Source organism: Mobula hypostoma, chromosome 21 (assembly GCF_963921235.1).
Source record: "Mobula hypostoma chromosome 21, sMobHyp1.1, whole genome shotgun sequence".
Taxonomy (NCBI): Eukaryota; Metazoa; Chordata; class Chondrichthyes; order Myliobatiformes; family Myliobatidae; genus Mobula; species Mobula hypostoma.
Window position 1 is genome coordinate 56,239,538 of NC_086117.1, and position 17,052 is coordinate 56,256,589.

Below are 17,052 nucleotides of genomic sequence, written 5' to 3' on the forward strand. Positions count from 1 at the left end.
GGTACAGGAGCCCCAGGACCCACACCACCAGGTTCAGGAACAGATATCACCCCTCAGCCATCAGGAAGAGGTACAGGAGCCCCAGGACCCACACCACCAGGTTCAGGAACAGATATCACCCCTCAGCCATCAGGAAGAGGTACAGGAGCCTCAGGACCCACACCACCAGGTTCAGGAACCGTTATCACCCCCTCAACCATCAGGTAGAAGGTACAAGAGCCCCAGGACTCACACCACCAGGTTCAGGAACAGTTATCACCCCTCAACCTACATTAGGCAGGAAATGGTGTTGGATAGGCTGTTGGGTCTGAAGACTGATAAGTCCCCGGGACCTGATGCTTTGCATCCCAGGGTACTTAAGGAGGTGGCTTTAGAAATCATGGACGCATTGGTAATCATTTTCCAATGTTCTATAGATTCAGGATCAGTTCCTGTGGATTGGAGGGTGGCGAATGTTGTCCCTGTCTTCAAGAAGGGAGGAAGAGAGAAAACAGGGAATTATAGACCGGTTAGCTTGACATCGGTGGTGGGAAAGATGCTGGAGTCAATTATAAAAGATGAAATTACGACACATCTGGATAGGAGTAACAGGATTGGTCTGAGTCAGCATGGATTTATGAAAGGGAAATAGTGCTTGACTAATCTTCTGGAATTTTTTGAGGATGTAACTATGAAAATGGACAAGGGAGAGCCAGTGGATGTAGTGTACCTGGACTTTCAGAATGCCTTTGATAAAGTCCCACATAGGAGATTAGTGGGCAAAATTAGGGCACATGGTATTGGGGGCAGAGTACTGACATGGATTGAAAATTGGCTGGCTGACAGAAAACAAAGAGTAGCGATTAACGGGTCCCTTTCGGAATGGCAGGCAGTGACCAGTGGGGTACCACAGGGTTCAGTGCTGGGATTGCAGCTGTTTACAATATATATTAATGATTTAGATGAGGGAATTAAAAGTAACATTAGCAAATTTGCCGATGACACAAAGCTGGGTGGCAGTGTGAAATGTGAGGAGGATGTTATGAGAATGCAGGGTGACTTGGACAGGCTGGGTGAATGGGCAGATGCAGTTTAATGTGGATAAATGTGAGGTTATCCACTTTGGTGGTAAGAACAGGAAGGCAGATTATTATCTAAATGGAGTCAAGTTAGGAAAAGGGGAAGTACAACGAGATCTAGGTGTTCTTGTACATCAGTCACTGAAAGCAAGCATGCAGGTACAGCAGGCATTGAAGAAAGCTAATGGCATGCTGGCCTTCATGACAAGGGGAATTGAGTCTAAGAGCAAACAAGTCCTTCTACAGCTGTACAGGGCCCTGGTGAGACCACACCTGGAGTACTGTGTGTAGTTTTGGTCTCCAAATTTGAGGAAGGACATTCTTGCTATTGAGGGAGTGCAGCGTAGGTTCACAAGGTTAATTCCCGGGATGGCGGGACTGTCATATGTCGAAAGATTGGAGCAAGTGGGCTTGTATACTCTGGAATTTAGAAGGCTGAGAGGGGATCTTATTGAAACATATAAGATTATTAAGGGATTGGATACGCTGGAGGTAGGAAGCATGTTCCCGCTGATGGGTGAGTCCAGAACCAGAGGTCACAGTTTAAGAATAAGGGGTAGGCCATTTAGAACAGAGTTGAGGAAAAACTTTTTCACCCAGAGAGTGGTGGATGTATGGAATGCTCTGCCCCAGAAGGCAGTGGAGGCCAAGTCTCTGGATGCTTTCAAGAAAGAGATGGATAGAGCTCTTAAAGATAGCGGAATCAAAGGTTATGGGGATAAGGCAGGAACTGGATACTGATTGTGGATGATCAGCCATGATCACAGTGAATGGCGGTGCTGGCTCGATGGGCCGAATGGCCACTCCTGCACCTATTGTCTATTGTCTATTGTCTATTGTCAACCATCAGGCTCTTGAACCAGAGGGGATAACTTCACTCACCCCAACACTGAACTGTTTCCGCAACCTATGGAGTCATGTTCTCGATTTTTATTGTTTATTTATTATGATTATTTCTTTTTGTATTTTCACAGTTTGCTGTCTTTTGCACACTGGTTGAATACACACGTTGGTGCATCTTTTATTGATTCTATTAGGGTTATTATTCTATTATGGATTTATTGAGTATTCCACAAGAAAATGAATCTCATGGGTTTGTAAATATAATAAATTTGATAATAAATTTACTTTACTTTATGCTGATGTAACGTGTTGGGCCAGGATCTTTCAGGATGTTGACAACCTGTTCTCCCTTTCCACAGCTGACCCCTTGTCGAGAACTTGTTTGAATTTGCTTGTGTAAATCCCTAAGGACGAGGAGGTTCAGTATAGTCAGTGAAACAGCCACAAGACACAGGAAGCACCCCCCCCCCCCCACCGTCTCTGCAGATTTTACTCGCTCCCTTGCTTGGCCTTGGTGACTGCAGTCGCTTGGCGGGGAGCGGACACCACGGCTCATTAAACCATTTCCTTCACCAGTTTACACACACGAGGCGAGAGGCTGGGGCAGAGCATCTGTCATCCGTTGACTGTTATTTATTCTGTGTGGAGCTGGGTGTTCCTAATTGAGAAAGCACAGTGTGTAATTAGACTCGGGATGTTGACAGCGCTGTAGAGGGACGTCGTACTGTTTGCTTTGCAAAGTTTTCCAATTGTGATTGAGCAAAGCAAGGGAGGCAGGGAACTGGCCAGGCAGCGTCACCTCAGCATACCCGGAGGGATCTCACACGGCCCGGTCAGTTTAGACATCAATATTTCAGTATTGGTTTATTATTAACACAAAAGGTTCTGCAGATATAACACACACAAAATGCTGGAGGAACTCAGCAGGTCAGGCCAGAGTCTATGGAGAGGAATAAACATGGACATTTCAGTCTGAGACCCTTCTTCAGGGTTCAAAAGGAAGGGAGAGTGGGGGAAGGGGGAGTTCCTTTTGCAAACAGGAAAGAAAAAAGGAAATAATAGTAATAATAAATAAATAAGCAATAAATATCAAGAACATGAGATGAGGAGTGCCTGAAAGTGAGCCTATAGTGAGGACAGTTCAGTGATTCTGCAGATGCTGGAAATTCAAGCAACACACATCAGAGTTGCTGGTGAACGCAGCAGGCCAGGCAGCATCTATAGGAAGAGGTGCAGTCGACGTTTCAGGCCGAGACCCTTCGTCAGGACTAACTGAAGGAAGTCCTGACGAAGGGTCTCGGCCTGAAACGTCGACTGCACCTCTTCCTATAGATGCTGCCTGGCCTGCTGCGCTCACCAGCAACTCTGATGTGTGTTGCTATAGTGAGGACAGTTCAGTGATGGGGTGAGTGAGCGCGGAGTCTGATGGTTGAAGGTAATAACTATTCCTGAACCTGGTGGTGTGAGACTTGAGGCCTCTGTACCTTCTAGGAAGTAAGAACCTGAGGGGAAGTTTTCCAGCCGGACTGTGGTCTGTCTAATGAGCGAGCTGCCAGAGGAGGTGGTTGAGGTACACAAACACCATTAAAAGACACTTGAACAGGTACATGGAGTGAAAAGGTTTAGAGCAGGGCTTCCCTAGCTGGGGTTAAATGATTCCTTGCTTACTGGTATTGGTCCATGGCATAGAAAGGGATGGCAGACATCCCACCCCGTAAAAACTCATTTCAGGGAGGTAGCACCATCGATTTGCGGGAGACTCCTGGAACTTCCGGGAGAGGTGGGATGTCTGCAATAGAGTAGCTCCTTAGCAGCTAGCCAGCTAGTTTAAATAATGTTAGCTATGCTAATGAACGAATGACACCTGTTAAACTCACCTCAACACGTCTTTTACAGTCTTAACCCACCATGGGCAATAGAAAAGTCACTGTTGCAAACAGTGCAGCGAGCAACACTGTCATTATTTTGACCCCTATTAGGCAGGGGTACACTTTAGTGTAGTCTGGGGTGACGTACGTTTTATATTTTCTTTTTTTGGAACACTCTGTCATGGCGTGCTCTCGCTCACTCGCTCTCTCTCTCTCCCTCTCTCTCTCTCTCATGGTCGCTCTCACACTCTTGCTTTCTCTAACTCGCTCGCTCTCAAAAAAATTGATTTCCGTGAAATTATATACAACTTGCGGGCATCAGGGAGCCACTATTAATATGCGGGAGACTCCCGGAACTTCCGGGAGAGGTGGGATGTCTGGGGTGGGAACCCCTGGTTAAGAGCAGTATCAGAATCAGAATTAGAATCAGGTTTAATATCACCGGCATGTGTTGTGAATTTTGTTAACTTTGCTGCAGCAGTACATTGAAATACGTAATAATATAAAAATGTGAATTACAGTAAGTATATATATTAAATAGTTAAATTAATTAAGTAGTACAAAAACAGAAATAAAAAAGTACTGAGGTAGTGTTCATGGGTTCAATGTCCATTCAGAAATCGGATGGCAGAGGGGAAGAAGCTGTTCCTGAATCGCTGAGTGTGTGTCTTCAGGCTTCTGGTGGTAGCAATGAGAAGAGGCCATGTCCTGGGTGATGGGGGCATTGCTTCTTGAAGACGTCCTGGGAGCTGGGGAGGCTGGTACCATGATGGAGCTGACTAAGTTTACAACCCTCTGCAGCTTATTTTGACCCTGTGCAGAAGCCCCCACTCCCTCATTCCAGATGGTAATGCAGCCTGTCAGAATACCCTCCATGGTACATCTGTAGAAGTTTTCAAGTGTTTTAGGTGACATACCAAATTTCCTCAAACTTCTAATGAAATATTACCACTGTTGTGCCTTCTTTGTGGCCGTGTCGATACGTTGGGCCTAGGATAGTTCCTCAGAGATATTGACAACCAGGAATCTGAAACTGCTCACCCCTTCCACTTCTGATCTCTCACTGAGAACTGGTGTGTGTTCCCTCATCTTACCCTCTCTGATGTCTACAATCAGTTTTTCTGACGCTGAATGCAAGGTTGTTACTGTGACACCACTCAACTAGCTGATATACCTTGCTCCTGTACACCCTCTCATCACCACAGTTGTGCTTTCTTTGTACAATATCATGTTTGATACGGGCCAAATGTGGGCAAATGGTACTAGTTCAGTTGAGGATCTGGTTGACATGGAGGAGTTGGGCCGTAAGGCCTGTTTCCGGCAGTGTAGCCGACTCTTTGATACATTGTGTTGTCCTGTCTCTCCAATCTGTGCTCTATTCATAAACAAAATTAAAACGTTTGCACATCAGAAACAAATAATAATCAATGTGGGAGAATATTTTCAAAACATTTCTCATTGATGCTCAGAGCAGACTGCCGTGTTGTGTACTATGATGCTGAGTGGGTTGTGTTTTTTTTCTTTGAAAGACTGGAGAGAGCTGCCTATTAAACGTTTTTCTGGCAGCAGGCCACATCTTGTCCAAAAGTTCAAAAAAATATTAACAGATGCTACGACCGCAATTACGCGGGAGGCAATTTGATTTTTAAATTATTTTGCTTGCTTCAGCAAGGTTGTCATCTCTTGGTGGAAGATTAAATGAAGTGTCAGAAGTCAAAGGTCAAAGGTGGTCGGCATGGAGGGAGGACTTAGAGCAGATAGGGGTGGACAGAAAGAGCTGGGTTTGGCTGACCAATTAGTGCAGAGCAGATGGGGCTGTACTCCTAGGATAATGGAGTCACAGAGCACTCCAGTATAGAAACAGGCCATTCAGCCCATCTGGTCCATACATTCTGGTCTACTGCCTCGTCCCATTGACTCGCACTTGGACCATAGCCCTCCACACCTCTCATCCATTTATCTATCCAAATCTTTCTTAAATCAAAGGTTTCAAAGGTACATTTAATGTCAGAGAAATGTATACAATATACATCCTAAAATACTTTTTCTTCACAACCATCCACAAAAACAGTGGAGTGCCCCCAAAGAATGAATGACAGTTAAATGTTAGAACCCCAAAGCCCCCCATCTCCCCCTCCCATGCGTAAGCTGCAGCAAAGCAACAATCCCCCTCCCCCACCAGCAAAACAAAGCATCGGGGCCCTCCACTGAGCACTCAAGCGTGCAGCAAAGCAACAGAAAAGACACGTACTTGCAGTACCCCAAAGACTACTCATTCACCTGGTATTTGACATACCACAGGCTCTCTCTCTCCCTAATAAGGGAGAAGGAGGTGTCTCCATTCACAGCGAGAGGGGAGTTTATGATGTTAAAAGTCCGTTGCATCGCTTTTTCCGAGCTCTGTGCCCAAAGAACTCAGGTTTCTGAGCACACAGGCAGCAGCCTGCTCACTGCTTTTGATCTTCTGTCTCCCACGACACACCGGATTCCTGCAGGGACACCAACCCTCGGTTCACCCGTCTCCAGAGCCACGAGATTCCGGAACTCTGAAGATGAGCTAATCTCTTCGGCCGCATCCTTGGCATATCGAATAATGGCCAGTTGTGAAACCCTGAGAGTGGGTCCCATTCCCGCAAAGAACCAAAGTCAGCGTGTAACTGCAGGTCAGGGTCTTCAAAAGAACGCTGAAAGGGAAAAATATTGAAGATAGAAATAGAGCTGTTTCCGAAGATGTTACAAATATTACAATAGGAGTGAAAAAGTTCCCTCTCATGTTCCCCTTAAACTTATCACCTTTCACCCTTAACCCATGACCTCCAGTTGTAGTCTCACCCAACCTCAGTGGGAAAAGACTGCCTGCTTTCCCTATGTATACCCCTCGTAATTTTGTATACCTCTATCAAATCTCCCTTCAGTCTCTTTCTCTTCACCTGAGAGGACACGTCCATCACTTCCATTGGTAGCTTGTTCCACACTCCCATCAGCCTCTGAGTGAGTTACCCCTCAGGTTCCCCTTAAATATTTCACCTCTCACCCTTAACCCATGACCTCTAATTCTAGCGTCATCCAACATGAGAGGAAAAAGCTATCTACCCTATCTACCATCATCGTTATGTGCCGTGTTGTGGTCTCATGACCATGATTGTTCTTGGCAAAGTTTTCTACAGAAGTGGTTTGCTGTTGCCTTCTTCCAGGCAGTGTCCTTACGAGACAGGTGACCCCAGCCATTATCAATACTCTTCAGAGATTGTCTGCCAAGCGTCTGCGGTCACATAACCAGAACTTGTGATCTGCACCAGCTCCTCAAACGACCGTCCACCACCTGCTCCCATGGCTTCACCTGACCCTGATCAAGGTCTAAGCAGGTGCTACACCTTGCCCAAGGGTGACCTGGAGGAGAGTAGAGGGAAGGAGCACCTTACACCTCCTATGGTAGAGATGTATCTCCACACTGCCACCCAACCCTATCTATACCCCTATGATTTTGTATACCTCTATTAAATCTCTCCTCACTCTCCGAAACTCCAGTCCTAATCTATTCAACCTTTCCCTATAACTCAGGTCCTCAAGTCCCAGCAACATCCTTGTAAATTTTCTCTGCACTTTTTCAAATCTGGGGCAGAGAAGGCTGAGAGGAAACTGGAAGTAGACAGGACCGAGATTGGTTAAGAAAGGGAAACACTTCGCATTACTGGGCTGTTCATGGACTGGGAACACAGATAGAAAGTTGAAGACTAACTGAGACGGAATGAAAAACATTTTCATAGTAACTTCCATGGAAGCATAACGGTTAGCATGGTGCCATTACAAAGTTCAAAGTTCACCTTAAATTTATTATCAAAGTACATCTATGTCACCATATACAACCCTGACCTGAGCCTGACATTAATTTTTTTGTGGGCACACTCAGCAAATCCAATAATCATAATAGAACCAATGAAAGACCACACCAATAGAGTGGACAATCAGTGTGCAAAAGATAACAAACTGCAAATACAAAATAAAAATGAATAATAATACATAAATAAGCAATAAATGTTGAGAACATGAGATGAAAAGTCCTTGAAAATCAGTCTACAGATCATGGGAACAGTTCAGTGATGGGGCAAGTGAAGTTGAGTGAATTTATCTCCTCTGGGTCAAGACCCTGCTGGTTGAGGGGTGATAACTGTTCCTGAACCTGGTGGTGTGAGTTCTGAGGCTCCTGTACCTTCTTCCTGATGGCAGCAGTGAGAAAGACCATGTCCTGGGTTGTGGGGGTCCCTGATGATGGACACTGCTTTCCCGCGACAGTGCTCCATATAGATGCTCTCATTGGCGGGAGGGCCTTACCGTGACGGACTGGGCTGTATCCATTGCTTTTTATAAGATTTTCAATTCAAGGGAATTGGTGTTTCCATACCTGGCTGTGATGCAGCCAGTTAATATACTCTCCACTACTCATCTATAGAATTTGTCAAAATTTTAGATGTCATGCTGAATTTTTGCCAACTCCTAAGGAAGTAGAGGTGCTGCCGTGCTTCCTTTGTCATTGTTCTTCATCGCTCGGCATTCAATATCATCATCCCATCAAAAAAAATGAATAAGCTTCAAGATCTTGGCCTCAATACCTCCTTGTGCAATTAGATCCTCAATTGCCTCCCCGTAACCTTTAACCTCACTCACCAATCAAGAATCTATCAATCTCAGCCTTAAATGCACCCAGTGACTTGGCCTCTACAGTCACCTGTGGCAACACATTCCACAGATTCACCACCCTCTGTCTAAACAAACTCCTCTTCATCTCTGTTCTAAAGGGACATCCTTCTATTTCAAGGCTGTGCCCTCTGGTCCTATATGACTAAAAGAAAAACATTTCTCCAGACCACAGTGCACCCACACAGCACTATATCACACACAACACATAAACTGCCCTCAACCAACAGCCTCTCAAGCCAGTGGGGATAACTTCACTCAACTTCACTCGCCCCAACACTGAAGTGTCCCCAACCAACTTTCAAGGACTCCTTATCTCATGCTCCCGATATTTATTGATCATTATTATTCTTTCTTTTGTATTTGCACAGCTTGTTTTCTTTTGCATATCGGTTGAACGCTGACGTTGGTGAAGTTTTTCATTTATTCTATCATAGTTACTGGATTTATTGAGTATGCCCACAAGAAAATGAATCTCAGGGTTGTATCTGGTGACATATGTACTTTCATAATAAATTTGCTTTGAACTTTGAATGGGGTTGAAAAAGACTCAGCCAACAATTGAATGGTGGAGCAGAACTGATGGGCCAATTGGCCTAACTCTGTCCCTACCGTCTCATTGTAACTGAGCCAAGATTCAAAAGTATTCCCTGTGCAGCATTGGTGGAGTGGTCGTGGTTCCGTGTTCTGAATGAAGAGGGCAAACTGAGAGTCGATCAGTCCCCCTCGGGTGCGTTCAAAAGATCAGCATTGTGTTCAGAGAGGACCAGGGTGCCGCAGTTTAGAGGTGAAGCCACTGGAACCAGCAGCCAAAGGTCTGGAGCATTGACCCAGGGTCGAGGGTTCAAATCCCAGCCCAGCATCTGCGAATAGAGATTGAAGAGATTTATCTGGTGTATTGTTATAGGCACAGGTACAATGAGTCCATCTTAGCAGTAGCATCACAGGCATCAGGGCATCAGATAAGCAGCAGTCACAAAACATGTAGTAAAGAAATTAAACACCATTTTTACAAGAAAGAGCGGAATTGGAACAACAAAATCTATTAATGTGAATTGGAGAGGGTTCAAAGGAGGTTCAGGAAAATAATTGCAGGGTTAAAAGATGGTAGTGTAGTGGTTAGCTCAAAAGCTTACAATGCAGGTGACCCTCGTTCAATTCCTGCCTCTGCCTATAAGGAGTTTGTACGTTCTCCCTGTGACTGCATGGGTTTCCCTGGGTGCTCTGGTTTCCTCCCAAAGTCCAAAGATGTACCGGTTGTGGTCATTGTAAATGTCCTGTGAATAGGCTAGGATTAAAAATTGGTGGGGAGGGGGTTGCTGGGCAGTCTGGCTTGAAGGGTGGATGGCTTATTCTAGGCTGTATCCCAGTAGGGGATGTGGAGAGGATGTTTCCTATGGTGGGGGTGTCTAAGACCAGAGGACACAGCCTTAGAATAGAGAGACGTCCATTTAGAATGGAGATGAGGAGGAATTTCTTTAGCCGGAGAGTGGTGAATCTGTGGAATTCGTTGCCCCAGGCAGCTGTGGAGGCCAAGTCATTGGGTATATTTGAGGCAGAGGCTGCTGGATTCTTGATTAGGGTACAGGGAGAAGGCAGGAGACTGGGGCTGAGAGGAAAATAGGATCAGCCATGATGAAATGTCAAACTCGATGAACCAACTAGCCAAACTCTGCTCCTGTATCTTATGGGCTTACGGTCTAAAGTTGTGTTCATGTTGATACTCTGAAGTAGTGATGAGGGTTGTGCCTGTTGGTTCAAGAAGCAAATAGTGAAGAGAAGCAGCTGTTCCTGAACCTGGTGTGGGACTTCAGGCTTCTGTACTTCCTGCAAGAAGATGATATGGCCCAGATGGTGGGGATCTTGGATGATGGAAGTTACCCTCTTTGAGGCTGCAGCTCCTGTAGATACTTCTGAAAGTGGAGCTGGATGTGCTTGTATTGGCGGGTGTACTGGGCTGGGTCCATAGTTCAAAGTTCAAAGTACATTTATTGTCAAGGTATGTATACATTATACAACCTTGAGATTTGTCTCCTAACAGGCAGCCATGAAACAAAGAAACCCAAAAGAGCCCATTAAATAAAAGACTGCGGAATACTGTACCCAATGTGCCGAGAAAAAGATCATGCAAGCAAATAGTGTTCTGAACTGAAGTCCACAAACAGAATCCATTGACAGACCTTTACTTCAGGGCAAAGCGGAGCAGTGAGCTGAACCCAACTGTCCCTCACCTCTGTTTTTGACCCCCTGAATTTTTCAATCTGGTCCGGCAGCTAAATCGCCCAAACATCGGGTTCAGTTGCTTCGATGCATTCTAGGGCCTGGACCCTACCATCTCGATTCGGCCTGTATCTGACCTTTCCAGATGGGCACGGTGTTTAAATCATCGTCCAAACATTGGGTTCAGTTGCTTCGATACACTTTGGAGCCTGGACTCTGTCACCTCGATTTGACCTGTTTCTGACCTTTCCAGTTGTCACGGTGTTTAAATCACCCTCTGAACATTACGTTCTGGGGCCTGGACTGCGCCGCCTTGGTTTGGCCTACTCTCTGTAGCTTCTAAGTGTTCCTCCATATTTGACCTGTCGTAGGAGAGTCCAGGGGTTCCTATCCTGGGGTCCATGGACCTCTCGGGTTAATGGTTGGGGCCCAGGGCATTACAAGAGCTGGGAACCCCTGTGCCAGACCATGACGCAACTGGCCAGGATACTTTCAATAGTCACATCTGCAGAAGATTTAGAAAGTGGACTTCCTTAACCTTCTCAGAAAGTAAAGTCCCTGGCATGCCTTCCTTGTTACTGCAAGTACGAACTCCTCACAGATAGTGCTGGAATTGAACTCTGAACTCCGAACACCCGAGCTGTAGTAGCGTCATGCTAACCACCATGTTGTCGTGGTTATAAACTCAAGTCTTTAACCAGACGCTGTACCTGCTGACCGTCTCCTTGTTCTTGCTTTAAGATGCCGACAGATGACCTACCTGCCCAAGCTCCCGCAGATCGCCGTCGTCTTCATCTTCGTGAACGAGGCTCTCTCCGTCATCCTTCGCTCGGTGCACAGCGTGGTGAACCACACGCCCCCCCACCTGCTCAAGGAAATCATTCTCGTTGACGACAACAGCGACAATGGTAAGGACAGCACGCCTTATCACAGAGCTCCCTGAACAGAACTGGCCATCTTTGTCCATTTCTGTATCACAGAGCTCCCTGAACAGGACTGGCCATCTTTGTCCATTTCTGTATCACAGAGCTCCCTGTACAGGACTGGCCACCTTTGTCCATTTCTGTATCACAGAGCTCCCTGTACAGGACTGGCCATCTTTGTCCATTTCTGTATCACAGAGCTCCCTGTACAGGACTGGCCACCTTTGTCCATTTCTGCCAGATGTGGGGACGTGGAGCCAGACAGTCTGGAACAGAGGCACAGAGCCTGGCAGGGAGGAAGCAACGGGAAGTCTAGCGTGGAGACGGCAATGGGGTGTCTGCTGGGCAGGCAGTGATGGAGAGTTTGGCAAGGACGAGGCGATGGTGCTCTGGAAGGAATGTGCCGGCGGGATGTCTGTCAGGGATGCGGCGACAGGGAATCTGGGGGTAATGACAATGAGGTGTCTGGAGGGGAGACAGCGACGGCGAGTCTGGCTGGAGATGACAATGGGGTGTCTGGATGGGAGACAGTGATGGGGAGTCTCGGGGGGATGATAATGGGGTGTCTGGAGGAGAGACAGTGACGGGGAGTCTGGGGGGATGACAATGGGGTGTCTGGAGGGGAGACAGTGATGGGGAGTCTGGCAGGGGATGACAATGGGGTGTCTGGAGGGGAGACAGTGACGGGGAGTCTGGCAGGAGATGAGGGTGTCTGGAGGGGAATGGGGTGTCTGGGGGGGATGACAATGGGGTGTCTGGAGGGGAGACAGCGACGGGGAGTCTGGGGGGGATGACAATGGGGTGTCTGGAGGGGAGACAGCGACGGGGAGTCTGGGGGGGATGACAATGGGGTGTCTGGAGGAGAGACAGCGATGGGGAGTCTGGGGGGGATGACAATGGGGTGTCTGGAGGGGAGACAGTGATGGGGAGTCTGGCGGGGGATGACAATGGGGTGTCTGGAGGAGAGACAGCAACGGGGAGTCTGGCGGGGGATGACAATGGGGTGTCTGGAGGAGAGACAGCGAAGGGGAGTCTGGGGGGGATGACAATGGGGTGTCTGGAGGGGAGACAGCGACGGGGAGTCTGGGGGGGATGACAATGGGGTGTCTGGAGGGGAGACAGCGACGGGGAGTCTGGGGGGGATGACAATGGGGTGTCTGGAGGGGAGACAGCGATGGGGAGTCTGGGGGGATGACAATGGGGTGTCTGGAGGGGAGACAGTGATGGGGAGTCTGGCGGGGGATGACAATGGGGTGTCTGGAGGGGAGACAGCGACGGGGAGTCTGGGGGGGATGACAATGGGGTGTCTGGAGGAGAGACAGCGATGGGGAGTCTGGGGGGGATGACAATGGGGTGTCTGGAGGGGAGACAGCGACGGGGAGTCTGGGGGGGATGACAATGGGGTGTCTGGAGGGGAGCAGCAACGGGGAGTCTGGGGGGGATGACAATGGGGTGTCTGGAGGGGAGACAGTGACGGGGAGTCTGGGGGGGATGACAATGGGGTGTCTGGAGGAGAGACAGCGACGGGGAGTCTGGGGGGGATGACAATGGGGTGTCTGGAGGGGAGACAGCGACGGGGAGTCTGGGGGGGATGACAATGGGGTGTCTGGAGGGGAGACAGCGACGGGGAGTCTGGGGGGATGACAATGGGGTGTCTGGAGGAGAGACAGCGATGGGGAGTCTGGGGGGGATGACAATGGGGTGTCTGGAGGGGAGACAGTGACGGGAAGTCTGGCGGGGAATGACAATGGGGTGTCTGGAGGGGAGACAGCGATGAGGGGTCTGGGGGGGATGACAATGGGGTGTCTGGAGGGGAGACAGCGACGGGGAGTCTGGGGGGATGACAATGGGGTGTCTGGAGGGGAGACAGCGACGGGGAGTCTGGGGGGATGACAATGGGGTGTATGAAGGGGGGACAGTGAAGGGGAGTCTGGGGGGGATGACAGTGGGGTGTCTGGAGGGGAGACAGCGACGGGGAGTTTGGGGGGATGACAATGGGGTGTCTGGAGGGGAGACAGTGAGCGGGAGTCTGGGGGGGATGACAATGGGGTGTCTGGAGGAGAGACAGCGACGGGGAGTCTGGGGGGGAATGACAATGGGGTGTCTGGAGGGGAGACAGCGACGGGGAGTCTGGGGGGGATGACAATGGGGTGTCTGGAGGGGAGACAGCGATGGGGAGTCTGGGGGGGGATGACAATGGGGTGTCTGGAGGAGAGACAGCGATGGGGAGTCTGGGGGGAATGACAATGGGGTGTATGGAGGGGAGACAGTGATGGGGAGTCTGGCGGGGGATGACAATGGGGTGTCTGGAGGAGAGACAGCAACGGGGAGTCTGGCGGGGGATGACAATGGGGTGTCTGGAGGGGAGACAGCGATGGGGAGTCTGGGGGGGATGACAATGGGGTGTCTGGAGGAGAGACAGCGACGGGGAGTCTGGTGGGGGATGACAATGGGGTGTCTGGAGGGGAGACAGCGACGGGGAGTCTGGGGGGGGATGACAATGGGGTGTCTGGAGGGGAGACAGCGACGGGGAGTCTGGCGGGTGATGACAATGGGGTGTCTGGAGGAGAGACAGCGATGGGGAGTCTGGGGGGGATGACAATGGGGTGTCTGGAGGGGAGACAGTGATGGGGAGTCTGGCGGGGGATGACAATGGGGTGTCTGGAGGGGAGACAGCAACGGGGAGTCTGGCGGGGGATGACAATGGGGTGTCTGGAGGAGAGACAGCGATGGGGAGTCTGGGGGGGATGACAATGGGGTGTCTGGAGGGGAGACAGCGACGGGGAGTCTGGGGGGATGACAATGGGGTGTCTGGAGGGGAGACAGTGAGCGGGAGTCTGGGGGGGATGACAATGGGGTGTCTGGAGGAGAGACAGCGACGGGGAGTCTGGGGGGGAATGACAATGGGGTGTCTGGAGGGGAGACAGCGACGGGGAGTCTGGGGGGGATGACAGTGGGCGGGCTGAAGGGGAGACAGCGATGGGGAGTCTGGGGGGGATGACAATGGGGTGTCTGGAGGGGAGACAGCGACGGGGAGTCTGGTGGGGGATGACAATGGGGTGTCTGGAGGAGAGACAGCGATGGGGAGTCTGGGGGGAATGACAATGGGGTGTATGGAGGGGAGACAGTGATGGGGAGTCTGGCGGGGGATGACAATGGGGTGTCTGGAGGAGAGACAGCAACGGGGAGTCTGGCGGGGGATGACAATGGGGTGTCTGGAGGAGAGACAGCGAAGGGGAGTCTGGGGGGGATGACAATGGGGTGTCTGGAGGGGAGACAGCGACGGGGAGTCTGGCGGGTGATGACAATGGGGTGTCTGGAGGAGAGACAGCGATGGGGAGTCTGGGGGGAATGACAATGGGGTGTATGGAGGGGAGACAGTGATGGGGAGTCTGGCGGGGGATGACAATGGGGTGTCTGGAGGAGAGACAGCAACGGGGAGTCTGGGGGGGATGACAATGGGGTGTCTGGAGGAGAGACAGCGATGGGGAGTCTGGGGGGGATAACAATGGCGTGAATGGAGTAGAGACAGCGATGGGGAGTCTGGGGGGATGACAATGAGGTGTCTGGAGGGGAGACAGCAACGGGGAGTCTGGCGGGGGATGACAATGGGGTGTCTGGAGGGGAGACAGTGATGGGGAGTCTGGGGGGGATGACAATGGGGTGTCTGGAGGAGAGACAGCGAAGGGGAGTCTGGGGGGGATGACAATGGGGTGTCTGGAGGGGAGACAGCGACGGGGAGTCTGGCGGGTGATGACAATGGGGTGTCTGGAGGGGAGACAGTGATGGGGAGTCTGGGGAGGATGACAATGGGGTGTCTGGAGGAGAGACAGCGACGGCGAGTCTGGGGGGGATGACAATGGGGTGTCTGGAGGGGAGACAGCGACGGGGAGTCTGGTGGGGGATGACAATGGGGTGTCTGGAGGAGAGACAGCGATGGGGAGGCTGGGGAGGATAACAATGGGGTGTCTGGAGGGGAGACAGTGACGGGGAGTCTGGCGGGGGATGACAATGGGGTGTCTGGAGGGGAGACAGCGACAGGGAGTCTGGCGGGGGATGACAATGGGGTGTCTGGAGGGGAGACAGTGATGGGGAGTCTAGGGGGGATGACAATGGGGTGTCTGGAGTAGAGACAGCGATGGGGAGTCTGGAGGGGGATGACAATGGGGTGTCTGGAGGGGAGACAGTGACCGGGAGTCTGGCGGGGGATGACAATGGGGTGTCTGGTGGAGAGACAGTGACCGGGAGTCTGGTGGGGGAGATTACAATGGGGTGTCTGGAGGGGAGACAGCAACGGGGAGTCTGGGGGGATGACAATGGGGTGTCTGGAGGAGAGACAGCGATGGGGAGCCTGGGGAGGATAACAATGGGGTGTCTGGAGGGGAGACAGTGACGGGGAGTCTGGCGGGGGATGACAATGGGGTGTCTGGAGGGGAGACAGCGACGGGGAGTCTGGCGGGGGATGACAATGGGGTGTCTGGAGGGGAGACAGTGATGGGGAGTCTGGGGGGGATGACAATGGGGTGTCTGGAGGAGAGACAGCGACGGGGAGTCTGGGGGGGATGACAATGGGGTGTCTGGAGGGGAGACAGTGATGGGGAGTCTGGCGGGGATGACAATGGGGTGTCTGGAGGAGAGACAGCGACGGGGAGTCTGGGGCGGATGACAATGGGGTGTCTGGAGGGGAGACAGTGACGGGGAGTCTGGCGGGTGATGACAATGGGGTGTCTGGAGGGGAGACAGTGATGGGGAGTCTGGGGGGGATGACAATGGGGTGTCTGGAGGAGAGACAGCGACGGGGAGTCTGGGGGGGATGACAATGGGGTGTCTGGAGGGGAGACAGCGATGGGGAGTCTGGGGGGGGATGACAATGGGGTGTCTGGAGGGGAGACAGCAACGGGGAGTCTGGGGGGGAATGACAATGGGGTGTCTGGAGGGGAGACAGCGATGGGGAGTCTGGGGGGGGATGACAATGGGGTGTCTGGAGGGGAGACAGCGACGGGGAGTCTGGGGGGATGACAATGGGGTGTCTGGAGGGGAGACAGCGATGGGGAGTCTGGGGGGGATGACAATGGGGTGTCTGGAGGGGAGACAGCGACGGGGAGTCTGGCGGGGGATGACAATGGGGTGTCTGGAGGGGAGACAGCGACGGGGAATTTGGGGGGTTGACAATGGGGGGTCTGGAGGGGAGACAGTGACGAGGAGTCTGGGGGGATGACAATGGGGTGTATGAAGGGGGGACAGTGAAGGGGAGTCTGGGGGGGGATGACAGTGGGGTGTCTGGAGGGGAGACAGCGACGGGGAGTTTGGGGGGATGACAATGGGGTGTCTGGAGGGGAGACAGTGAGCGGGAGTCTGGGGGGGATGACAATGGGGTGTCTGGAGGAGAGACAGCGACGGGGAGTCTGGGGGGGAATGACAATGGGGTGTCTGGAGGGGAGACAG

At 51.1% G+C, this 17,052-nt stretch overlaps 1 protein-coding gene across 3 annotated transcripts in view; it reads left to right on the forward strand.

The window, feature by feature from the left end:
• galnt9 (polypeptide N-acetylgalactosaminyltransferase 9) overlaps nucleotides 1-17,052 on the forward strand; it is a 223,090-nt gene that overhangs the window by 37,054 nt on the left and 168,984 nt on the right. For all 3 annotated transcript variants that reach the window (XM_063074080.1, XM_063074081.1, XM_063074082.1), the window contains exon 3: nucleotides 11,426-11,592. In XM_063074080.1, the coding sequence (XP_062930150.1) occupies nucleotides 11,426-11,592 (167 nt within the window). The remainder of the gene's footprint in view (nucleotides 1-11,425; nucleotides 11,593-17,052) is intronic.